At 39.5% G+C, this 26,678-nt stretch overlaps 1 protein-coding gene across 7 annotated transcripts in view; it reads left to right on the top strand.

Annotated features, from left to right (window-relative positions):
• DOCK4 (dedicator of cytokinesis 4) overlaps window positions 1-26,678 on the top strand; it is a 467,247-nt gene that overhangs the window by 300,627 nt on the left and 139,942 nt on the right. For all 7 annotated transcript variants that reach the window (XM_055347229.2, XM_031012977.3, XM_055347227.2 and 4 more), the window contains exons 17-22: window positions 14,837-14,993; window positions 19,460-19,557; window positions 19,672-19,755; window positions 19,936-20,036; window positions 22,378-22,459; window positions 23,880-24,050. In XM_055347229.2, the coding sequence (XP_055203204.1) occupies window positions 14,837-14,993; window positions 19,460-19,557; window positions 19,672-19,755; window positions 19,936-20,036; window positions 22,378-22,459; window positions 23,880-24,050 (693 nt within the window). The remainder of the gene's footprint in view (window positions 1-14,836; window positions 14,994-19,459; window positions 19,558-19,671; window positions 19,756-19,935; window positions 20,037-22,377; window positions 22,460-23,879; window positions 24,051-26,678) is intronic.

Genomic DNA, 26,678 nt, shown 5'->3' with positions numbered 1-26,678 from the left:
CACATTTCAAACTGAAATATAGTTGCAACACAGCTTGTAAAGAGTTGCTTTATAACCCCATAGGTAACCCTTATAAAGGGTTGCTATTCCTGATTGACCAAGAGTTATCACAAATCAGTAAGAAAAGGAAAAATTGATAAACGCTACAAACAGACTATTTAAAAATAATAAATGCAAATGTATAAAATAAAAGCATGAATAAGTAAAGAAATCCGTTTAAGTTAAAAAATTTGAAACCTTTTTGCCTATCAGATTGGCAGAGATTTTTAAAGCCCAGAATTGGAGAGCAAGGTTAAGGGAAAACAGTCTCATGCATTTGTAGAAGAAATATGAATACTGTTGTGTTTCTGGAGGGCAGTTTGGCAATAGGTAGATAAATTTTAAATGTGTATATCCTTCAACTCAGCCATCCCACACATGTTGGTATTTTTTGGGAGAAGATAATAAGACAAGGTGAGCAAAGGTGATTCAAGGATGATCATTGCAGATTGCTTAAAACATGGAAAACATGGAAGTAATTTAAATTGCCAATAACATAGATCTGATTAAATTTAGTTATACCCATACAGTGAATGAAATACTATATAGGTGGAAATAATGTTTACAGGATAATTTTATATGCATGGAAAAGTGCTTATTGTTAATACTTTATACATGCATATATTTAGTATAATACCATTTTTATAAAATTGTTTAACTGTATGTTCTTATGTGTATATGTGCATACAGAGATGCTTGGAATGATATCCTTAAATATTAATGACTTTTTATTTTCATATTGCTTAAATTTTTTGTTAGTGGACAAGTGTTATTTTATAATATTAATAATTTTTTTTTCATTTTGACCAAACAAAAATAGGAAGAGACAGAAATTTAAACGTAGCCTTGTTTTATACTATTTAATTCTGGACTTTTATGTAAGTAAAGACCATTCTTCTGTCATATAATCTTGACAGTAATGTTTATGGTAAGGTTTTGAAGGAACATTAATTGTCTTGGATTTTTATAAACCATGTTCTGTGTCATTCATTGGCAGGTACTGCCCATGATATCAAAGGTTGACGAGAGATGAAAAAAACTGCGTTAAAAATGTGTCTTTAAATCTGTCTTGGAGATATGATACAGAGAATAGCTCTGGTTTGTAGTAGAGTATTGGTTAAAACCTACTTGCTCTTCATGTAAAGTATTAGTTTAAAAGACTCAATCCTGCAGTGAGCTAAGAAGAAATCTGCTGTGTTGAAGGCTATTAGTATCCGAATTTAGGCCTTAAATTTGTGAGGTAGTTTCCCTTTGTAGCAATGGCTGGACTTCACTTCTGAATGTGTTCTAAAGAAACCGTTCTTACCGAGCTGTTATAGTAAATACTTTGTCAAGGACCTGGACTCACCTTTTAGGGCAGGGTCTAAGGAATCCTAAGGGAAAAGGTCATTTTCAACATCACTTGATTGATTCCATATTTAGAGTGGTTTCCAATGTAAATAAACTCTGAAATCTATAAAAATTTGCATATCATTAGCTCTAGGAGAATAAGTAAAATAACTTAGTTATCATTAGAGATTTTGTCCTTCCAGAGCCCCCAGAACATCAGTAATATCTCCAAATGGCTGACAGATAAGCCTAAAAATTCCCTTTGGAATTGCTAGTTTGCTAATAACCATATTTAATCTTAAGTTTTGGTATTTCATTCTATTAGAATTATTGTCTTCCTTAACTTTGTAGGAATGTATTTGGCTAAGCTTCTTCAGCTACCTGCTGGAAAGCAAGTTAAGAAAAAAGAATTAAGCAAAAAGTTAAGAAAAGAGAATGAAGCAAAAAATAAAATAAAAAAGAATGAGCAGAAGCAAATTTGTTTTCCAAAAGTCAAATCTCTTGAGGAGATTGATGAGAGAATCCAAAAAGAGGGGCCTAGGAAGACGGTAACTATGTGCTCAAGTCCCCATTCATTCTGACTCACTCTAATGGAGGAGTTTTAGTCACTGGAAGTACATTCGGAAACACCCTCTGGTCCAGTAAGAAAATAGTAATAATACTGTCTGCCTTGGAGAAGTTGGGGTTTTGTAAATTCATCACTGTTGATTGTCAAGAACCACCATGGCAGAAGTGGCCCAACTCAAACAAGCTAGAGTTTTGCTTAATAGAGAATCTTCTTCCTGTAGCGGGGTTTATTGGCTTCCTAATCCAAGGCATTCAAGAAGGAAAAGAGCCAGGTACAAAGTCAGCCAAATAGAAGGTGATGCTGTTTCCCTGTTGGAGAGGGATTAATTTAATATGATGACATAGACAGTAAAAGTCTATTGTGGAGTAACTTATTTCACCTTTGTTACCTAAAAATTTGTCCATAAACCCTTTGTGGCCCACATTTTTCTCTACAAGTTTTCAGGTTCTTATACTATATCCTAGTCCCTAACTTGGTCCATAGTAGTCCAACAAATACACTTCACTGGCCACTACCTTTGAGATGGACTTCTCAAATCCAGGTAGAAGCTACTGTTCTCTGCTTATCTCAAACTTCAGTGTAGCCTTTTCCTGTAGTATGTTTGCATTCAGAAGTAAAATGAAAAGATGAGGGGAATCTGAAAATTTAGGTAGACTGACAGGATTGCAATCTAGCCTGCTGCCCAGTGAACCCCATATGCTCCCCAGTGAAACCCATTTGCTCCCCCAGCTCTTCTGAAAGACTTACCCTGTAACCATAATCCATAAATCTTAGACAAGCCAGAAACGTATCTGTCCTCCCCAGGCTTTGGTATAGAAGAATTGATCACTTGACTGATACTTCATTCATTACATGCTGTGAGAGAAATTAAAAAACATCTGCAACATTTTAAAATAAATAACCTGGTAAGTTTAGTATAAAAACATATCAAGCTGAACACATAAGCTGAACAGTGGGAGGAAAACACTAAGCTATCTTAATAGGTAGACTTAGTCCTAGCACTTAGGGATAGTTAAGTGACCTGCAGAAGGCCCCTTCAATGCTAACCAATTCATACTGCTACATCTTCAGCTCTCCCAAAATGTTCTGCCTTAAGTGAGACCTGACTTGCCTCTGCTGAGAGGGCTTCCTGTATAGCTGCTGGAGTAGAGAGCCCCTCTTCCTAAGCCAGGTGTCTAGTGTCTGGTGGTCAGCTGTCTCCAAATACCCTAACGCTTTCCAGAGATACTCTTTCGCCACCCTCTTGTGAAGAGCTCCCCTATCCTCTATAAGGCTCATTCCATACAGCGCTGCAATTTTCCATGTGTCCTAGTTACTGTCTTCCACCAACTTGTATTTTGAGGGCCAGTGAGGAAGAGGGGGGAAGATGGAGTGGTGTGGTAAGTAGCTGATTAGTTTTCCACAATCAGTCTAGTTCCTAGTTCAGAGTCTTCTCCTTCTGGTTGACTGTCCAACTTCCTGTCCTCTTGTTTTCTTGGCCACTTCAACTCTAGCTACCTCCATTTGCCTTCTACTTCACTATGGCCACACCCTAGGCTGTGTTGCCTCTCTACCCATCAGAATCTCCCACTGATTAGATAGATGGGTGGATGAAATCATCCAGAAGCACTTCATATCAAAAATCATAAACTCCCAGTATTCTGACCACAGCCTTTCAACCTTCTGATTTTCTAACTATGCCTATTTTTCAGTCTTTTTCTCCTCCACTAGACCACTCTATTTTCTTCCCATTGTTATCTAAGGTATCTCTTAATCCTTAGTTCTACTGTGCCTGCATAGGAAATGAAAAATAGTCCTAGATGAATCTGTAAGCATTGCCCTCTCCTATCCCCAGCCCTAGAAGAAATTAGGGCTGGGGATAGGAGAGGGCAATGATGACAGATTAGGGCATTGCTAGAAGAAATTATACAGTTGCTATAGGTTAGCATCTACCTGGGTATAGATGTGGGTCCATCAACATTGCAGGCAAACTAGTCCTCACAAGAGCTATTTACAAGAGCTTACCATTCTCCCTACCCCACCACTTCCCAGCTACTTAACAGAGAAAACAGATGCCATCAGACAGGAACTTCCTTAACTTCTTGTGCTCTCTCCTTGCCACCTGCAAACTTATCTGCATCCTTCCTTTCCTTCCGGCTTCCTGTCTCAGGGGATGGGGCAGGATTCCTTTGCTTCAAGACTAGTTCTTCCACCTACTTCCTTCAGGATCTCCCTCCCTCCTGACTCTTCTGGGACCCTGCGCCTCCCAATGTCCTCTCTCTTCCTCCTGCATCTCTTCCAGCAGTATTCACACAGATCATAAACATGATCAAGCCTTTTTTTTTTTAATAAATTTTTTTAAATAGCCACCATGTTCCTTCTTCCCTTCCCATCATGACATGCAGCCTGCGTGAAATGTCTGTCTTCCCTCATTGCCTCTGCTTCCTCACATCCTCATTGCTCAACTGAAGTTTTTCCCCTTTAGGTCACTAGTGCCCAGCCAGGGGCTAAAGCCACTAGACATTTTAAAAACCTTTCCATACTTGACTGCCCTATAGCATAGAGCACTATTAATAACACTTCTTGAAAATCCCACACTCCTTGGCCTGACGATGTGCTCCTGAGTTTCATCCTTCCTCCTCTTTGAGGACTCATTTCTCTTTATGGATACCTTAAATGTTGATGTTACCAGGGATTTAGCCCTTGGCTACCATCTGTGTCTTATACTCTCTAGATCCATCTCATCCATTTGGGCAGGTAAGCTATGCTGTTAACTGCCAGATATGTTTTTCTAGTGCAAAACTTTTACCAGCCTACTGAACATCTTCAGTTGGTCTTCCCAAAGACACTGCACACTCAGCATATCCAAAACTGAGCATTTTGTCTTGTCTCCATCCACTCCTGCCATGAAGAGAAACCTTGTCACAGGCTTCTCTTGTCACATTTACCTACCATGTCTAAATAGGTGGTTGCATGACTGGTCAGTTCCACCTCCTCGATAATACTTTAATCCAAGGAATTTAAACCAGAGGTGAGTATTAGAACCACCTGAGATTTTTCTTATTCAAGAGATTTGGGGGTAATCCCAAGGCTTTTATGTATTGAAAAATTCCCTACTCCAGACATACTTAACTATGTATAGTTGCCTCAATATGCCTGTACTTTTTTTAGCAGTTATTTTAAAGATATTTTAAATTTATAGAAGAGTTGCAAAAATAGTACAGGAAATTCCCATATAACCTTCATCCAACTTCTCCTTATGTTAACCTCTTATATAAGCTATAGTATATTTATCAAAACTAAATTAATCTGGGTACGATTCTGTTAACATGGAATTTATTTGGATTTCACAATAACTTTTCCCACGAATGTCATTTTTTCTGTTCCAGGATCCATTCCAAGATCCCACATTGCGTTGAATGGTCGTGTCCCCATAGTCTCATACGTGTGTCTTTATTCCCCGGTGCCTTTAAGTGTATTGTTTCTTCCCTCCCTTGACTTTTCCTCCCTTGCCTGCTTGATGACCCTTTTATCCTTTACAACTGAGGTCAAATAGTCCTTTGACCTCAGATCAAAGACCATCCTTTTCGATAAGGTCTTCCTTCCCTTCCCCAGCAGAACTGGTTTCTAGTGGTCTTTATCCCAGTGTTGTAACCAGTATTAACAGGTAAGTGTGGAGATCAGACATGCAGTGCCCTCAAGGGCAGAGACTGTGTTCATTTCCTTGTTACATTCTTAATGCCAAACTGAAAGGCTGACAAATATTTGGAATTTAATAAATTTTTAATAATGACATAAAGGATGACTACTCATTTTGAAAAAGTTCCCCAAAGAAAGGTATTTTCCTCCAAAAACTATTTAAATCTGGTTTTTATTAACTGGTAATACGGAGTTTCAACTGGATTGTCTACCATACTGTATTTTTTTAATGTAATTACCTACTTTTCACAAGTTACAGATCCCTTAATTTGACTAATTCCATGAATTCCTGTGCCAGTTTTTAAATTAGTAAATTGTAGATGTGGATCTCTCAATCATATATCTTGTATAACTCAAATATCACACTTCTGGAACACTGTCCGGGACTGACCACTGACATTCTCTTTCACGTATCTAAGACAGTAGTCAGAAAGTAGCCTAGAACATAATGCAGTATGCATTGCTGTACCAACTGATTTTTATTCCAGAGAAAGAAATACACTGTGAGCCAAACTATATGATCTCAAAGAAGATGAGACTACTGCTGCTGCTGCTGCTGCAAAGCCTGCATTTTAATAATTCTGTAAGAGTCTGAGGGAGCACATCTCTCTGGCCAGATCTGATTTCAGACTCCAAGTATAGTAAAGCAAGGATGGTTCTCATCTCTCTCCTCTCTGATTTGTAAATTATCTCCATGCCATTTTAAGATAACTTGCACAGATTCCAACATAGCAAATGCAGAGAACTATCCTTCACTATTACAGTGACATCGTTTTGTTCCCCCAGTCCAGTAGCAGCTTCAAGAAGCCGGGGTCACATTGCCTTGTTTCCCCTGGAAAAAACAAATGGCTTCATTAATTCTTCCCTCATCCATCTGCCAGCATACATCTGCCATAACACTGGTAACACTTTAGCTGTGCTTGTGTCTTCCACAAGAAAACGAGTTCTCTAGTAGAGAGGACAGTGTCTTCTTACTCTCATATCCACATTGCCATGCTCCATGCCTTTGCTGGGTTTGGTAGAAAAAATATTCTCTATGTGAAAGCCTAAACTGTGGTTTTACAAGTATTCCTCAGAATGCAAATGATCCGTATTTAACCACCCCATCCAGGTTAGGGGTATAGCTGGATTTTACCATGGTAACAAAGCCATCTCTCAATTACATGCAGCACAAGAATCTCACATCTGCAGTTTGGTGCTGTTGAGCCTGTATTGCTCAGACTTTTAGGCATTTAAGCACCCAACCACTATTCTGTTGCACTTAATATTTCCAATTAAAGCACAGGCAGTGCCAAACCATACTTTTCCAGCCTCATTTCTATGACTTCATTGACTCTTAGCCTTTCACCTAATGGGAAGACTGTTTATTCCCATTTGTTTTCTCCAGTCCATACTCTAGTTCAAAATCTCACTCACAGTAGACCCTTTTCCCACCTGGGGAATTTACTGACTCCCTGGCTGGTTCTAGTATTAGGAAACTGGATAACCTTTTGGCTTAAACTCTAGGCGACAGCTGTTTCTGCCTTACAAGTCTACCTTCTAGAACCTCATTTGTATTATTCACTGCTCTTGAACCCATTTCTTCCCTATCCCTTGTCGTTGAATGAAAGAATGAATGATTTCTAGCTCATTTGTTGTGTTCCCAAGCTCCTGTGTTATGCCCCATCTGCTCCCACCTGCCCTTCCTCCCTACCTTATCCAGGTTGCATGATCCCTTTTGCTCCCTGCATGATTTGAAGACATAAACTAGCCATTTCATTATAAGATTCGTGAGCTTATTGCATTTGAAATTATTTCAGCTCCATATACCACTCTGAGCCCTCTCTCAGGGTGTCTCCCACAAAGATACCTTTCTTTTGAAAAGCTAACCATTTTTGGTCTTTCCTAGCGATACCTACCATGCAGTATTTTATCTATAAATTAAAAATGTTTGAATTAATTACTTGAATTCAAAACTTGGCTAAAACAACAGTAGAGGGAGGCAATGTTATATGGTAGTTGTGAATACAAATGTTGGTTTAGATTCTGACTGTGATACTTTCTAATATTGTGACATTGGGCAAATCACATAAGCTCCTTAGGTTACAATATCTTGCCTCAAGGATTGTTGTGAGAAGAGAATATACACACAGTGCAGAGCAGTGCCTGTCACACAGTAAGCACTCATAAAAGGTAGTTGCTTGGATTGCCTTAAAAATCTCCAGTATTTGTATGGTATGTTTAGGGTGCGTGCTGAAAACCTCAAGGAACAATAAAAGATATGCTGTAATATTTTCTGTGTGATAGCTTAAGTTTTTCAGAAATAGATTAAAACCTAACCCCATATCTAGTGTAATCCTACTGGATAAAAAAATCAGATTTGAACCTCTGGTAAATATATAAAAGGGTTCATAGAGACCAAAGAGTAGTTACATGTTTTTCTTCACTGAATTGATGGGCGTAATTCTCTCCTGCTACCCCCATCTCTCTTACACACACCCCAGTGTTCTTGCCGAAAGCTCTTGAAATAACTTTTATGTCCAGAGTATTGTTCATATTTATTATATTTTATACTTGAGCAAGGGTGATAGAGTTTAGCTTGTAAGAAGCTATCAAGATGTCATAACTCAGACAGACTCAGATGCTGAGGTCTTGGACCCTCCAGGCTGGGGGAGAAGTGAGAATGAAGGCTTGGTGGAACTGACCTGACCACATCACCTTTTCCTGGCCCATGGAAAAGCAGCCAAGTCTTCTATTCATAATACACACTAAGGATACAGCTCAGCCATCACACCCTCACTCATACAAGTGGTCCATCCCATGGCAACCAGTTGAGCTACATGGGATATCAAGCAGGAATTCCAAGAGGCTGCAGAAGTGCTGCAGAGATGGCAGGCAGTTAGGGGGAGGAGAGTTAATAAGAGATATGTTTACAGGGACAGAATTTCTGTGAACAGATGGATCATACTAGACCAGGGCAGGCTCCAAATCCTGAGGAGGAGGCCTGGAAATAGCAGGACAGAGTGTCTGGGCTGGGTTTGGCATGAGACTTAGTCACACTAGGAAGTGGTGGTTAGACATATGGAACCCAAATCAGGATACAGATGAGAGATCAAAGGATGTTTCCAACACTATAGACCAGATAGGGTGAATGTGGGGTGCTGCCCTCATGCTTTGACTTGCCGGGGATGAGATTGAGGGGAGGGGGTCAGTGATCTAGGGTTCCAGAACATTACTTTGCCTAAACACTTTTCCTGAAGAAAGCATTTGAAGTATTCACTTTATAATTATTCTTTAAACCATATATGTATGTTTTATGCATTCTTCTGTCTATATGAATTACTTTGCAGTAGTAAAAGAAACGATTTGGAGTTGTAATATTAAAAGAGAAGTATAGAGGCTGTTTATTATGTTTATATTGGTGTTTCTGTTACTGGGCAGGTGTATTAGAACATCTTGTCATATTCTGATTCTGTTTCTCTAAACTTGTTAGAGAGGTCTTTCCTAAATATTTATTATTAAAAATGTAGCCAGGCATGGTGGCTCACGCCTGTAATCCCAGCACTTTGGGAGGCCGAGGCAGGTGGATCACCTGGGGTCAGGAGTTCGAGACCAGCCTCAACATGGAGCAATCCCGTTTCTACTAAACATACAAAATTAGCTGGGCATGGTGGTGCATGCCTGTAATCCCAGCTACTTGGGAGGCTGAGGCAGGAGAATTGCTTGAACCCGGGAGGCAGAGGTTGTGGTGAGCCGAGATCGCACCATTGCACTCCAGCCTGGGTGACAAGAGTGAAACTCAGTCTCAAAAAAAGTAAAAAAAAATTGTGAGTCACACAGAATAGTCTAGAACACTAAAGGGATTCTGTGCTTAAACTCCTACCTGTTACTAGGGCAGTAGCCTTGAAAATATTTGAACAAATTCATAAGAATAAAGTTAATACAAGTTTTTAAATGTATAATCAGAATCATCTGAGCATACCAGCTGTATATCTGTTACAATTTTTCCTCAAAATTTTAATTTAAAATCACCTTTATTATCACAGCATTAAAATCAGTATACAGATAAACCAAAATAAAATAAAATGCCATATTCTCATTACCCAGCTGATGTTAACTATTAGCTCCTTAGTGTATATCATCCAGATATTCTGTGTGGATTTTTTTACCCAAATGATATTATAATACACTATACAATTTTTCTCATTTTTAATTTTTGTGGGTACATAGTAGGTGATTATACTAATGGGGTATATGAGATATTTTGGTATAAGCATGCAATGCATAATAATCACATCATGGAAAATTGGGTATCCATCTTCTCAAGCATTTATCCCTTGTATTACAAACAATCCAATTATACATTTTAGTTATTTTTAAATGTACAATTAAATTATTGTTAACTATAGTCACCCTGTTGTGTTATCAAATACTAGGTCTTACTCTTTCTGTCTCCTTTGTACCCATTAACCATCCCCACCTCCCTGTCACCTCCCACTACCCTTCCCAGCCGCTGGTAGCCATCCCCTACTCTCCATCTCCATGAGTTCAGCTGTTGTGGTTTTTAGATCCCACAAAAAAAGTGAGAACATGCAATGTTTGTCTTTTGGTGCCTGGCTTATTTCACTTAACATAATGACCTCCAGTTCCATTCATGTTGTTGCAAATGACAGGATCTCATTCTTTTTTACGGCTGAATAGTACTCCACTGTATCCATGTACCACATTTTCTTTATCCATTCATCTGTTGATGGACACTTAGGTTGCTTCCAAGTCTTAGCTATTGTGAACAGTGCTACACAACAAACATGGAAGTGCAGATGTCTCTTTGATATATTGATTTCCTTTCTTTTCAATATATATCCAGCAGGCGGATGGCCAAATCACATGGTAGCTCTCTTTATAGTTGTTTGAGGAACCTCCAAACTGTTCTCCATAGTGGTTATACTAATTGACATTCCCATCAACAGTGTATGAGGGTTCCCTTTTCTCCACATCTTTGCCAGCATTTGTTATTGCCTGTCTTTTGGATAAAAGCCATTTTACCTGGGGTGAGATGATATCTCGTTGTAGTTTTGATTTGCATTTCTCTGATGATCAGTGATGTTGAGCACCTTTTTATATGCCTGTTTGCCATGTGTATATCTCCTTTTGAGAAATGTCTATTCAAATATTTTGTCCATTTCTCAATTGGATTATTAGATTTTTCCCTAGAGAGTTGTTTGAGCTCTTTATGTATTCTGTTATTAATCCCTCATCAAATAGGTAGTTTGCAAGTATTTTCTCCCATTATGTGGGTTGTCTCTTCACTTTGGTGATTATTTCCTTTGCTGTGCAGCTTTTTGACTTGATGTGATCCCATTTATCCATTTTTGCCTTTGTTGCCTCTGCTCGTGGGGATGCTCAAGAAATTTTTGCCCAGACCGCTGTCCTGGAGAGTTTCTCTGATGTTTTCTTACAGTAGTTTCGTAGTTTGAGGTCTTAGATTTAATTTTTAATCCATTTTGATTTGCTTTTTGTATATAGTGAGAGATAGGAGCAAGTTTCATTCTTCTGCATATGGATATCCAGTTTTCCCAGCACCGTTTATTGAAGAGACTCTTTTCCTCAATGTATATTCTTGGCACCTTTGTTGAAAATGAGTTCACTGGAGGTGTGTGGATTTGTTTCTGGGTTCTCTGTTCTGTTCCATTGGTCTTTGTGTCTGCTTTTATTTCAGTACCATGCTGTTTTGGTTACTATAGCTCTGTAGTAGAATTCAAAGTAACGTAATGTGATTCCTCCAGTTTTGTTCTTTTTGATTGGTTCATCATTTAGTCTTTCTGCTTAAGTAAAGAGTATTCTACACACCACAATTACGGCGTTATACTATTCTGTGTTTTTCTGTGTGTTTACTATTACCAGTGAGTTTTGTACCTTCAGATGATTTCTTCTTCCTCATTAGCATCCTTTTCTTTCGGATTGAAGAGCTCCCTTTAGCATTTCTTGTAGGACAAGTCTGGTGTTGATGAAATCCCTCAGCTTTTGTTAGTCTGAGAAGATTTTTATTTCTCCTTCATGCCTGAAGGATATTTTTCCCCTGGATGTACTATTCTAGGGTAAAGGTTTTGTTTTGTTTGTTTTTCTTTCCCCTTTAGCACTTTAAAGGTGTCATGCCACACTCTCTTTGCCTGTAAGATTTCCACCCAATAGTCTGCTGCCAGATGTATTGGAGCTCCATTGTATGTTATTTGTTTCTTTTCTTTTGCTGCTTTTAGGATCCTTTCTTCATCCTTGACCTTTCAGAGTTTGATTATTAAATGCTTTGAGGTAGTCTTCTTTGGGTTAAATCTGCTTGGTGTTCTGTAACCTTCTTGTACTTGAATGCTGATATCTTTCTCTAGGTTTGGGAAGTTCTCTGTTATTATCCCTTCAAAGAAACTTTCTAGCACTATCTCTTTCTCTACCTCCTCTTTAAGGCCAATAACTCTTAGATTTGCACTTTTGAAGCTATTTTCTAGATATTGTAGAAGTGCGTCATTGTTTTCTGTTCTTTTTTCTTTTGTCTCCTCTGACTGTGTATTTTCAAATAGCCTGTCTTCAAGCTTCCCAATTCTTTCTTCTGCTTTATCAATTCTGCTGTTAAGACACTCTGATGCATTCGTCAGCATGTCAATTGCATTTTTCAACTCTAGAATTTCTGCTTCTTTTTAATTATTTCAATCTCTTTGTTAAATTTATCTCATAGAATTCTGAATTCCTTCTCTGTATTATCTTGAATTTCTCGGACTTTCTTCAAAACAGCTATTTTGAATTATCTGTTTGAGCTTGTGGTGAATGCTGCGAGACCTGAGACTTACCCTGCTCCCCTCTCATCCAGGGCAGGTCCAGAAATGCTGTCCAAGAGCCTAGGCCTGTATTGGGGGACCCCAAGAGCCTACTTGGTGCTCTACCCCACTGTGACTGAGCTGGTACCTAAGGTACAAGGCAAAGCCCCCTTTGCTTTTCCCTCTGCTTCTCTCAAACAGAAGGAGTCTTTCACTGTAATCATCACAGCTGGGAATGTGCTGAGTCACACATGAAGCCAGGACATCTCAGAGCCCAAGCCCTGCAGCATACTCCCTGGGTAACACTGCTGGTTATTTAGGGCCCAAGGGGTCTTTAGTTAGCAAGGGATGAATCCTGCCAGGATTGAGTCCTTCCCTTCAAGGAAGTTGGCTCCCTTTTCGCCCAGGATGGGTGTAGAAATGTCATCTAAGCCTGGAATGGAGGCCTCATGACTCTGCCCAGTGCCCTATCTTACTGTGGCTGAGCTGGTAACCAGGATGCAAAACAAAGTCCTCTTTACTTTTCATTCTTCTCTCCTCAAGCAGAAAGAAGGGGTCACTTTTGTTGCTGCAAGCTGCACTGCCTGGGGTTGGGGGAGGGATGGTGCCAGATTTACTATTCCCTTACTCACCCGAGCAGGTGTCTCCCTAGGTCACATGCTACCCTAGTCCATGGACTCTAAGCCCAGCCTAGCACTAGGAGTTGTCTAGGAATTGCTGTCCTTGTCTCCTAGACTGCCTTTTAAGTTTACCTAGGACCCCAGAGCACTTCAGCCCATGGTAACAAGGCTTGCCAAGAAACTCAAGTTCCAGCTGCTGAGATGGTGAGTCTCTTCTGGCTAGGGCTGGTCTCAATGCTCCCTCCTTGCATGGCCACTGTGAGCCCAGAACAGCTTTATTTTCTACTCAATGGCAGGACAGCAGTGAGTTCAATGTAAAGCCCCCAAGTCACTGCATTATCCTACAAACTTGCACAGATTCTTTCTCCATGCTGCATAGCTACTGCTGGGGGATGGGGGAGGGGGTGGGAGATGGGAGAGGGCATTGGAGATTCAGAACTGTCTCTTCTGCCCTCCTCAACACCTTTTTCAGGGATATGAAGTTAAAACCAGGTACTGTGATTGCTCACCTGATTTTTGGTTCTTGTGATAGTGCTTTTCTTTGTGCAGACTGTTGTGAAAATTTGGTGTTCTGGGGTTGGCACAGGAGAATGAGCAGTGTAGGCTTCTATTCCATCATCTTGGTCTGCTTCATATTTATTTTTAATCTACCAATTTTCAGTTAATGATTTTCTGATCACTGCATTTTTTATCTCATGTGGAACTTAGTCAATGTACAGATTTTTAAAAAGTCGGACACATCAGCAGGTTTGTTCAAATCTGGGACCATATGTTGCATCTGGCTATCTATTTCTTAAGTGTTGTTTAATCTAGAACAATTCCTTTTTTGGCAACACTCACTTAAAGAGATAAGACCAGGCATCTTACAGAAAACCCCCATCTTTTGGATTCTCTGGTTTCTTCCCTGTAGTGTTGCTCAACATGTTGCTCTATCTCTTGTGTTTCCTATGATATGGAAGTTGAATCTAGATGTGATGGACTGGGGTTCAGCACTTTTGGTAAGAATGCATTGTAGATGATGATATGTGTCTTTGCATTGCCCTGCATTGGTGTAATGACAGCTCGATTCCCCCACATGCAGTTATATTTGTCTTCTTGCCAGTAGGAAGTAATCTGTATGGTGCTACATTGGCATCATATGAACATCCGATTCCTCAACAATTCTGCTGGTTTTAGCACTAAGCAACAATCCTTGACTAAAATAATTACAGTAGGGATATGAAATTATATTTTCTAAATCTGTAATTGCTTTTACATGTGTAGGCTGGCGTTTTCTATGAAAGTAGAGATTTCCCTCACATAGTAGGACTCTCAGATTATAATACCTGAAATATCTTTTCTTTTAATTGCCAGTTTTCAAAGTAAGGGAGTGTTTAACAGCTGCCTCAGATGAGATGTTGGAAGAATTTAAGTGTTTTTGAAAAAAATACTATGGTCACTGCAAATATGATTTATTGATCATTTTCAAGGTATCAGGACTGTGTTAAAGGCTTTATATAACCTAATTCTTATGACAACACAATGAGATTTTAGAGAAGATAACGGAAACAGTGTGTGGTTAAATAATTTGATTTGATATGGTCACTCACATGGGAAGTTACAGAGCTGGGATGCAAACTCAAATTAAACTTAGTCCAAAAGTCTATGCTTAATTATTTTATACAGTTTTTTTGCATTTTATTTAAAAAACAAATTCTACTTGTAATACTGTTTGGAATGTTTCCCAGTTTATAAACACTAGTAATATAAATTACGCTTAATAATTCTTATGAGATCTCTTCCCCTTCCCTTATGTTTTTTTTTAATATTTTTAACAGTGTGAAGAAAACACAAATCTTCAGGATACTACCCGCTACCTCAAACTTCCCTTTTCCAAGGGCATTTTCCTTGGGAATAATAATCAAGCCATGAAGGCCACAAAGGAGTCCTTTTGTATTACATCTTTTCTCTGTTCCACAAAACTCACACAAAATGGTAATGTATAATGTTTTATTTGAAAGCCCTAGTACCTAGTAATCATGTATATTTTGGTAAGCATATTCAGTAAACACCAAAGTGATAGTTAAGAACTTTAGAAAAATTATTGATCCTTCCATTTGTGATTTCTAGTAAAATGGAAACAAATGTGACCCAGTGACCTGTTGAATGCATGTCATTTAAGAAGGACTTCAAAATTATCCCAGTATTGAAAAACAAGTACACAACTTTTCAAATAAACCATCAAAACCCAGATGCTTTGAAAAAAAAAAAAAAAACGAAAATACCAACACCTTAATCTCGTGTTTTATAGCTCCATAAACAGTGCTAATTGCAGGCTTTAGAATAAAGGCTGTTTTTTGTTTAATTAGATGCATATTGCTTTTCAGTTCTAGCATTACTTTTTATGTCAGTGATTGTTTAGCAAGTTATGATTAACAAAGCAAGCTCTTCTCCTTGGCAAATTGCTATGAAAACATCTTCTGTAATGAAGGAAGTAAATTAAACATTTTTGAGTTTTTTATCGTTGTCATATAAGACTTCTGGCTAGCACCCTGAATGCTATATTAAATAGTTATATTCATTATGTTGAGAAGAATCACTTTATAATGAGGTATTGTGTCTCATAAAAACCTGTGCCTAAACAGGTGTGCTTGTTATTCGTTCTTTCTTAGTTCCTTCTTCTGTGTCAGAGAACAGCATTTGTAGAAGGAAATATTTCTTCTTTTAGATCATAGTCTCAGAAAAAAAGAAAATGTAACATCAAAATTTTGACCTTTTTTAAAACACCTCTCAATTTCAACATGCATTGCTACTGTATTTATATAGGACACCAAGTTAAGATATGTTATACCAGGTTTCATCAGCATTCAGTAGTTAATTTTACTGAAATAAAACCTCCATTGGCATAACTCAATAAATGATTATAAAGCATTTACCAAACCTCAAGTATTTTTTTTATGGGGCCAGTTTACCCCCATAGAAGTTATGAAGATAATAAAATCAACCTCTTATTGAGATCCTTAAACAGAAATTTTTATTTATTCTATGTGGATTAGGTGTGTGTGGGTAGTAGAGTTTGCATTCATGTTTAACTGAATTTCCCCAATAGAATATTTTGGGGGTTGTATTACTTATTTATTGCAGCTGTAACAGCTACCACAAACTTACTGGCTTAAAACAATACAGATTTAGTATATTGCAGTTCTGGAGGTCAAATATACAAAGTCAGTTCCACTGGGCTAAAATCAAGGTGCCAGCAGGGCTGCATTCCCCCTGGAATGGAGAGAATCCATTTTCTTACCCTTCCTAGCTTTAGAAGCCACCTGCATTCCTTGGCCTATGGCCCCTTCCTCCATCTTCAAAGTCAGAAGCATAGCATCTTCACATCTCTCTGACTGTGACCATCTTACATCTTTTAAGGATGCTTGTGATTACATTGAGCTGGATAATCCAGTGTAATCTCCCTATTTTAAGATCTTTAGTCAGATCTGTACAGTCTTCTTTTGCTGTGTGAGGGAAACATAATCCCTCCTGATTCTTGGAACAGGTTCTTGAGGCCATTATTCTGCCTACCACACAGGTAAACCTAATAATAGATTCTCTTCCATCAAAATATTTGGTCCTATGTACTGAATTTGTGCTAGTTGTAGAGTTTAGGATGTTAGACACAATTATGAAAATAAGACAGAAACAAATCCTGAAAATTAGAAGTTGCTACTTTTTAAAAGTAGAGAACATTTTCAGGTAAATATGAGTAAAAAACAACTTATGAAATAATTATATTAAACATCTCACTATGTGGAAAGTGGGATCAGAATTCCATGCAATGATTGGCTCATCTTTGGAGATGGATAAGTGTTTCATTATTATTTTGGCTTTGATTAACCTTGTCAATGAGAAATGGCTCAAATGAGCCAGGAAATGCATGTTTCAAGAGATGGGAAGGAGGAAGGAAGTTAGTTGGTCTTTCTGAAATTTACATGCTAAACACACATCTTTGTGTCGAAGTAATCTAGTTCCAAATTGGAATTAAATTGCTATGTATTCATTTTTCTTGACGTGGAAAATATACAAATCTTATTTCTACTACAATTCAGCATTTACTAAGTGATATGGTCTCTAGGAGCAGTTTCCTAGAGCAAATTTGCATTTCAGAATTCCCAAAGTGTGTCTGTCTGCACACGCTTTGCGTTGTCCAACATGGACAGTGTACCAAGGTCAGAGCACTACGCTGGGCACCTGTGACTGCCAGAACAGGTAGAGATTTTAAGGTTCGGAGGATTAGGGGTCATGGCATCCTCCTATTTTATAGCTCTTGATAAGTTAGGTACATAATATACACCTAGTAAATGCCTGTTGAATGGAATGTAGAAATTGCTATTTTCTGTGATAGGTTATAGCTCCTAATTTGCAACTAACATCCTCAGATGGCAAAAGCAAAAAGCTAGGATACAGCAATTTTGCCTGAACTTGAAGTATTTTGCATACATGATTAATTACATCCAGATGGACATAACTACTGGGCTTTTCCACATGCTCCATCATGAGCAGTGTAGAGATTCATCAGCCTTTTTGCAGGGAGGATGGGCAGGCTCATCCTGACTCATTTTCTGGACCCCTGTAATCTGTTTTCCAGCCCTACTTAAATGGGCCCTAGTCCTCATTCTCCACTGCTGCCACTTGGTAGCCAGCATAGCCACCTCCTTCCTCCCCACACTCCTCACATTGAGCAGGGTCCTGATGGCCCCTGTAACTGCCTCACTTTAAAGGAAGGGAAAGAGAACACAAAGGAGGAGTGAGAGCTGGGATGGGGGTGGAGTGGGAAGTGAGGAGTGAATGGCAGGGGAAATGCACGAGGGATTATGAAAGAGAAGATGCCAGGGTGGGGAGGCCTCCTGAAGTGAGATGCAGGAAGTAGGAAGTAGGTAGGAGGGAAGCAGCAAACTGGGGAGAACAATAGGGCTTTGCCTTTGTCGCCCTGAGTCTCACTCTGTGGAAATATCTGATATGCCAAATATAACCAATCAGTTTTAAAAGGTTTCAGTCATACCCCAGGATGTCTGAATTACATCTGAATAGTCAACATTTTCAGGGTTTTTGGTTATGAAAACATCATACATCTCTTTTTCAAAGTCAGTATTTTTAAAATCTCTTTATTTTTCTCATTCTAATTCCTCCTCCTCCTCCTCTTACCCATGTTTGTTGCAGATAAACATTCCTGTTTGGTACTGAATTCCTTACTATTAATAGTAAATCCTTTGTGAGGTTTTTCTCTTGAATCTGGCTTTGGTGGAGCTTGCTTCTGTTTCTCCTTGAGATTCTTAATGCTTTTTCTCACTTCTGTTCTCTATATTCTCTTTCTTTCTCATCTTACCTACTTCCTTGGTTTGGGGGGTTTGGAGTTTTTGTTCCCTCATCATCTTTCTGTTTCTCAGAAAGTCCCTTTTGGGTTTCTGCTAAAACAAGTGATTTGAAGTAAATTTCCTGCTTCTCTGCCTGGAAATTCTGTCCTGGCTCCTCTCCCGGCCAGTCTAGTCTGGCAACTCCACCGAGCCCTGAGGCCAGTTCTACCAGGTCCCGCTGCCCTGTGCGTGCTCGGCACACGCGAGCCTTCAGTTCTCACTGCATTCATTGGCCTCCAGATGCCACCTCTCCCTGCATGCTTTGGAGACTAATAATGCATGGAGACCATCTCCCAGAGCCTTTGTAACTTCTGCCCAAGAAAGATAAATTTATTCCCTCCCCAGGTGAAGAGGTTCTCTGAGGACCTGCTGGACCAAGGCCCTCATGTCTGTTTAGGAAAGGGTTAAAGAGCTGGGCCCTGTGCTTACCTGGACTCTGGGATGAAAGATGGCCTGTGGAGTCCAGGAGCTGCTCTTCTCAGGTTGAGAGCTCCCTGGATGATCTGAGAAATCACTGGGCCTGTTATCATTCTTTTAGTCTGCAAGATTTGGGTCACATTGCCAAGAAGACCTTTGTTGCTGGGTGGAGTTGGTTGCTAGGCAGAGTGCTATGTGCTGGACACCCAAACGGGAATAAAGCAGGTTCCCAGCCCTCAAGAAACTCTCATCTTTCCAGGAGGAGGCAGAAAAATTAATCAACAAATATTTGTCACCTGCCTGATTTGTAAGGATTTGTAAGTGCTACTGTGATGTGGAAGCATGTAGAAGGGACAGTTAGCTCGAGATTTCAGGAAACGCTTCCAAAATGAAGCAACATCCGACCTGAGGACTAAAGGATGGGTAGGAGTTTGTAAGTCAAGAGCAGTGGGGAGGAAACAGAATACAGTGAAATAAATGCCATCCTAGAGAGGGCTAGTCATAATTTGTGGGAGCCTGCAACTTGAGTGGCTAGGAGAGGGGATCCACATGTGTTAAGAATTTTACTTTTACTAGAGAACGCTTTCATGTGAGGCCCTGTTCTCTATTAAGGCAATTAATCTTCCTTTTCTGTTTTGAAAGGTGATATGCTTGATCTTTTGAAATGGAGAACCCACCCAGACAAGATCACTGGCTGTCTCTCTAAATTAAAAGAAATTGATGGCTCAGAGATAGTAAAGGTATATAGTATTTCATTACTATTTTCCTTGCAGAGATTCATAGAATAAAGAACATTTGGAGGAAAAAGACAGATAGTATCTTATTTACTCATTTGCTACTTCTTTATCTAACAGTTTCTGCAGGATACACTGGATACCTTATTTGGAATTTTAGATGAAAATTCCCAAAAATATGGGTCTAAAGTGTTTGATTCTTTGGTAAGTTCAAATTCCCTTAATTGTATTTTAACTGTTTTGTCTCTCAATCTTGACTTTCATGAAGCTGGTTCAGAAACATGCGCTTAATAATATAAGAGTTCATTTTAAAAAGAAGCAAAAAAAAAAAAGGAAAACCTTGATTTGCATTTGGTTTTATAAAGCTCAATTTTCTTTTTTTAGGTTCACATAATAAATTTGCTGCAAGATAGCAAATTTCATCATTTTAAACCTGTAATGGACACTTACATTGAGAGTCATTTTGCTGGGGCACTTGCATACAGGTAAGGCCCTGTATCTTGTAATTAGTTCAGAAGTGGTTCCTTTCAAGCTTTTCTCAGCAGAAGAGGCGATATAGGAAAATTTAAAAGGGAGTGTAGGAAGAAATGGAGCACTACAGAAGTGTCTCTTGAGATAGTCTCTTCCCTGCTAACACACCATTTTTAAATGGCTAGAACTTATTTTGATTAAAAAGGGAAAAAAACCTCCTGAATTCTATTCCTGAGCCCTAAAATATAAAGTCTTTCCTTCTTGTCTCTGTTTCACTGGATATTCTTTGGTCTAAAATGTCTGGTTATCTCACTTTGGCTGTTAAGAGTCCCACTTCATCACTGTACTCCCTGATGATTATAAGTGTTCATAAGACAGAAATATGAATGGAAAACAACCTTTTCCTTCACACCTGCTGAAAGTCATCCATTCATTTATGTTAGGATTTACTGAGTGCCAGCTGCTTGCCAGGCACTGTACTTTATGCTGATGTTGTGAAGACCTGGTCCCTGGCCTCAGGCAATTTAGTCATTGGGATCTACTCTTTGATAGGAGCTGCTATTTTAACTGCTCCTCCTTTTCTACCGGCTCAGGTGGTGCTGAAAAGTTATGAATAATGTTATGCTTTGGCTAGTGCCTGCCTCCTCTCAACATAGTTGATAATTGCCAGAGGCCACAGCTTCTCTCTTTTAGTTCGACAAATAACTGCTTAAATAGCCGTGGAGTGTACCCCATCATCTGTCTCCCAGTCCAATATGGTCCTTGCTGTTCTCCCATATTTCTACCTTATACCTTAAGCACCTATGGGCATGCACATGCCTGACTGTTCCCTGAGGTGAGTTTAAAAAGCATGAAATCAGGTTGATATCCTTCCCCCATCTATGTAATATATAAAGGTTAATAGGTTATCAGATAAGCATTTGATCCTGTTTACTTGGATATTCCCAGCCATGACAGGTTAAGATCGACATCTCCAACATGGAAATGAATGAAGGTATTTTTGTTAGACTTGACACTTCATCAGTGTGATTTTTTTGCTGAGAGTAAGATGCAACCGCAGGAATAGTTTTGAAACATCGGCCCACTCAGCCTAACAATTTGGGCCCTAGTGTGAGGAGGTCACTGCTTCCAAGTTAAATTGTCTTTGGAAGCTAGAAAACAAGAGTATAATTTCTCACACTTCTGGTTGGCCAGGAAAGCAGGATCTTAAAAAGACAAATAAGGCTTGTGGAATCCTCTTAGGCTGGGGGTGATCAGAAACTGACTGGCATGTTATCTTAAAAAATAGCACTCCACCAACATCTACCTGCTGGCACATCCAAGTATTCTCCCCTGACCCAGAGAAACATTGCTGGGTAAACTGTTTCCTAGAAACCAAGAACTGGCTGGGCACAGTGGCTCATGCCTGTAATCCCAGCACTTTGAGAGGCCAAGGTGGACAGATCATTTGAGGTCAGGGGTTCAAGACCAGCCTGACCAACATGGTGAAACTGGGCCTCTACTAAAAATACAAAAATTAGCTGGGCGTGGTGGTGCATACTTGAATCCCAGCTGCTTGGGAGGCTGAGGCAGAAGAATCTGCTTGAACCCAGGAGGGCGGCAGAGGTTGCAGTGAGCCAAGCCACTGCACACCAGCCTGGGTGACAAAGCAAGACTCTGTCTCAAAAAAAAAAAAAAAAGAAAAGAAAAAGAAAAAGAAAAAAGAGAAACCAAGAACTGACCAAAAGTTCAAGGTGTAAGACTGTCATCTTGAGAGTTGTGGGCTGTTGTTTTTACATTTTTTCAAAACAGGAAAAAAAAAATACCTTGGCCTTTCTAGAAATTCTCCTAAGGCACATATTGACATAAGCCAGGTTCTTCTCATGGGTCAGAAAATTGGCTTGATAAATCCATAAGGTGTGCATAGCAGTGGGGAGGCATTGTCTCCATCCCTCCTTCCCACCCCGTTTTGCCTGCAGCCTAATGATATTGCATCCAGCTGTTTACGTGGTCACTGGGAAAGAAATCCCAATGAGCAGTTTTACAGTATTGACCATGGCAGTCACACTGCCAGGCACTTGGTTGGCCAGAGTCCTTTTCTCCAATATTTGTGTTCACCCATTTGGAGGCATTACCAGAAACAGCAGGGCTATGGAATATGTCCAGATTGAGTGTTGTTTCTCTCTTAAGCTTCGAAAAGGGTGGCAGTGTTGATCTGCAGATTTAGTAAAATTATTATACAGCAGATTGACAGGAAAATGTGAGAACTGATGGGAAAAGAAACCTCCTCATGATACAGTTAAGCGTTGGATTTGTTGGCATTTAATTGAGAATTAGACCAGTTTTACATTCTGCACATTTTCCCCTGTATTTTAGAGATCTCATCAAAGTGCTCAAATGGTACGTGGACCGGATCACAGAAGCAGAGCGTCAAGAGCATATCCAGGAGGTGCTGAAGGTGATAACATGCTGTTGATAACAGCAGAGTCTAACAAAGCTGTTGCATGCTGATGCTTAAACTAATTGGTTCCTCTACACAGACAGTAATGGGTGATGATGTATTACTGACATTCCAATTCAAGGATCTTAATCAGTTTGTGACTGCTTGAGAGCTGATGAAATTTGAAGGGGGCTTTGCCAGGGTAGTCTACTGGAAACTGTTCAGGATTGAATCCTTGTTCCTCTGGGCTGGAGAGCACTTGAAGTGAAGTCTAAGATGAGCAGGAGAGGGAGGGTTTATGAGAGAAGTCTATATAGGGGCAGTTAAGCTTAGAAGTTCCTGGCTCTTGCTTCCACCAACCTGACAGAGACCATCAGAGAACCATTTATGTTAAATTTTAAGAGCAAATAGGGTGGCTTAGCAGGGATTATAATGAGGAAAACCTAAGGCTTTACTGGGTCTTGTGGCTTAACACTGCCCACATCGCTGGGCACTATATGCTCAGTTGTCTGTGGAGATACTAATCCCTTACTTGCAACCATGTTGAAAAAGAGTACAAATTCTTAAAGGAATTGTCCAGTAACAGCCCTGGTAGTCTTCTGATTCCTGTTGTTGAGGACCATCCTATTTGGTGTCAGTAGATTTAAGTAGATGATGTATATATTTTATAAAATAGCATTTTGTGAATTATACGTTTGTAATTTTGGGCTGATTGAAGGTAAAATGCTAAGTGGCAAGAGTACTACCTGTCAAAACAAAATTATTTTAAAAAAACAGTTATCTTTTTGTTGACTAAATTTAAAAAACATCTGAGGGTCAAAAACACTTAGTGTTCATCATACTCCAGAATGATAAAATGTTTTTTTTTTTAATTATTTTTTTTAGATGGAATTTCGCTCTTGTTGGCCAGGCTGGAGTGCAATGGTGCATTCTCTGCTCACCACAACCTCCGCCTGCCAGGTTCAAGCAATTCTCCTGCCTCAGCCTCCCAAGTAGCTGGGATTACAGGCATGGGCCACCATGCCTGTCCAGTTTTGTATTTTTGGTAGAGATGGGGTTTCTCCATGTTGGTCAGGCTGGTCTCGAACTCTTGACTTCAGGTGATCCACCCGCCTCGGCCTCCCAAAGTGCTGGGATTACAGGCGTGAGCCACCGTGCCTGGCTAAAGTGTTTTTAAATTTTCTATTAAAATTCTATTTCTTTTAAATTTCTTTTAAATGTAAAGTGTTTTTAAATTTTTTTTCTCTCATTAGGCATCAGAGAAAAGTGGCTGTTCCCCCTTAAAGTAAATACTGTTCAAAAAAGCCTCACAAGGCCTTGGTGTCTACATGAATAATGTAAAAGTTTAATGCCATACCATGGTTTTTATGCCGTGTCATTGCTAAATAAATACTCTTTGTCTCCTTTGAAGCTAACTTTTAAAAATTGTATTTTTAAGGCACAAGAATACATTTTTAAGTATATAGTTCAATCTCGAAGGCTGTTTTCCCTTGCCACTGGTGGGCAAAACGAAGAGGAGTTCCGCTGCTGCATTCAGGAGCTTCTCATGTCAGTCCGTTTCTTTCTTTCGCAAGAGAGCAAAGGGTCTGGAGCATTATCTCAGTCACAGGTAATTTCTTTTCATCTATGCTGAATAGAAGAAAACGATAAGTGCAGTTTATTTATTTTTACACAGCAGCGTAATCAAATGTTTTCTCCATCAGAAGTCATTTGCTCCAGTTTATATTTGTAGCTTAACCAACTTTATGAGTAGACTTTTAAAATTCCCCTACCTTCTGCGTACCAGCTGAGCAGAAGTGGGTTGCCTTTCCCTTCTCTCTCCGCATGGAGAGGCTATTGGTTTGCATCAGCTTCATTTCCAGTTACCAGAACACATACTGACGATTGGACATGCTGTCACCACCAGCCCTGGGGAAGGAATTTCACTAGGGCCAATCTTTTGCAGTTCTTTTCCCCAAGCTTCTCACTGCATTTTAATCTGGCAACTTGAGAATCATTATATTGGACTCAGCTAAGCTACATGTTGTTTTGTTTTATTGAACTTGACCCTAATCATCCTGGGACTGATCTTTTAAGACCAGTGCAGAGCTGCTGCTGCCAAACTCCATTACCGGAAGTAGCCCCACATGTTTTTTTTAAGAACAGGATCCATCTACTTCCCAAATAGCATGGCCTTGAATATGTTCCATGAGGTAATTCTGAATATTTTCCCTGTACTTTCTTGATTCTTCTTGTATGCTTTTAATTCTAATGACTTGGTTAAAAACCTGTCAGAAGGAGAAGCAGCCTCTTACCATGCCCTAGAGGTTAGAGAAACTTGTAATCATTGAGAACTGGGACATAAAAAGGGAGATTAGGAGACAAAATTAGATCCTTAACAGTATTGTTATGATTTGGTACTATGTGATGTTCAGAAAGCAAAACACCGGGAATGCACCAGCCCTGTGATAGTGTGCTGTATTTTTTCTGACTGTTGAGATGTCTATTCTTGTTCCTCTCTTCTTTATAGAGGTGGACTCATCTTCCATCTGGGCAAGGATATAACTCAGGCTCTTTTAAATGTCATTTTGGCCTTTGCACTCAAGAGTACAATCACTGCACTATGGGAACTTGCCAGAGACCTCAGTGTCAAGTTGCCCACTACTAGCTAAACCCTGCTGACAGCACTTGATATTCGAGCAGGATAATCCGCCAGGCTAACCATGCATTCCTTCAGATCAGAGTTATTAGAAGTTTACTGTTTCTACAAAACTAATTCAGAATTTGAGTTTTCATCCTGAGATTTTTCTTTTTACCCTTTATCAGTTACAGAGATGAAACTTGCTTAATTCACACCCGAAAAATATTTTCTTACTCTTAAGAGTAACCTTAAGGCATGGTTTCTTCTTAGGGATTCAGGAGACTTTTTTTTTTACCTTAGTTGTACCACTGGATCCTGGAGGTCCCCCTAAGGTGGCTTGGGCCACCGGGGTACAACAGAGTGGAGCAGCTCTGCTCTCACCTCTTCAACACACTGACTCCCACTGCTCTTGATTCTCTGAGCTCTATCCCACAGCAAATTTTAGAAACAACTTTAGCACCTTCAAAGAATCATATTTGATATTTTTTGCTCTCAGCTTTTAATGAAGAGATAATATGTAAATGTGTCCATAAGGTTTCTGAATATCTTTGTAAACTCTACTGAAGTCATTCTGTTATTTTGTGCAGTATCACTTACCTATATATTTTGATGTGATAATTGATGTTTCATTTGATGCTAAGAAAAAATCCATATAAAACGATAAAATGGTTAGTTTTCTTTATTAAGCAATGAGAACTTTGCCTCTGTGTATTTGGGGAAGACAAGAAATGCCACACACCTCTGCCTGTACCAGGTTCCCTTTTGATCCCATGCTCTCTTTGCAGAGGCAGTACCGCTAATTCAGTGGATCCGATGTGTTAGTTTTCTATTGCTGTATAACAAATGACCATAAGCTTAATGGCTTTAAACAACACTCATTTATTAGCCCACAGTGCTGTAGGTCAGAATTCCAGGCAGGCTTGGTTGGGTCCTTTCCTTAGGATCTCCTAAAGCCAAAATCAAAGTGTAAGCTTTCATGTGTTATCTGGAGGCCTGGAAATGAATTTGCTTTCATGATCTTTTATGCTATTGGCAGAAATGTTTCTTTGTTTTCAGAAGACTAATGTCTGCATTTCCTTGATGGCAGTCAGCCAGTGGGGGGAGGTGCTGTCAGCTGCCAGAGGCCACTTGCAGTCCTTGGCACATGGCTGCTCCTTCCTCAAATCCAGCAACAATATGTCGGATCCTCCTCATGCTTTGAATCTCTCTGACTACTTCTCCTGCTACCAGCCAGAGAAAACTGTTTTAAGAGCTCATGTGATTGGGTGAGGCCCACCTGGATAAATCTCCATATTTTAAGGTCAACTGATGAGTAATCTTAATTACATCTGCAAAATCTCTTTTGTCATGTGACATTATGTAATCACAGGAACACCACCAGGGAACAGGGTCATGGGAGTCGTCTTAGAGTCCTGCCTGCCACATGTACAGCCAAATAAAATTTGGCTCTAAATTGGTCCAAGCTTTACTATTAGGCTGCCTTATAGGCAGAAACCTGGTTTTCTTGCTCCATTTTGCATTTTTTCCATGTGGGCTACAACTCAGGGCAAACCCTGTCTTCTAGAGGCCATCCCCACAGTCCTTTGGGTTGGATTGATGGGAAGCTGCCCCACAGAT

The sequence above is a fragment of the Gorilla gorilla genome, chromosome 6 (assembly GCF_029281585.2).
Source record: "Gorilla gorilla gorilla isolate KB3781 chromosome 6, NHGRI_mGorGor1-v2.1_pri, whole genome shotgun sequence".
NCBI lineage: Eukaryota > Metazoa > Chordata > Mammalia > Primates > Hominidae > Gorilla > Gorilla gorilla.
This window is presented reverse-complemented; position numbering and strand designations above follow the sequence as displayed.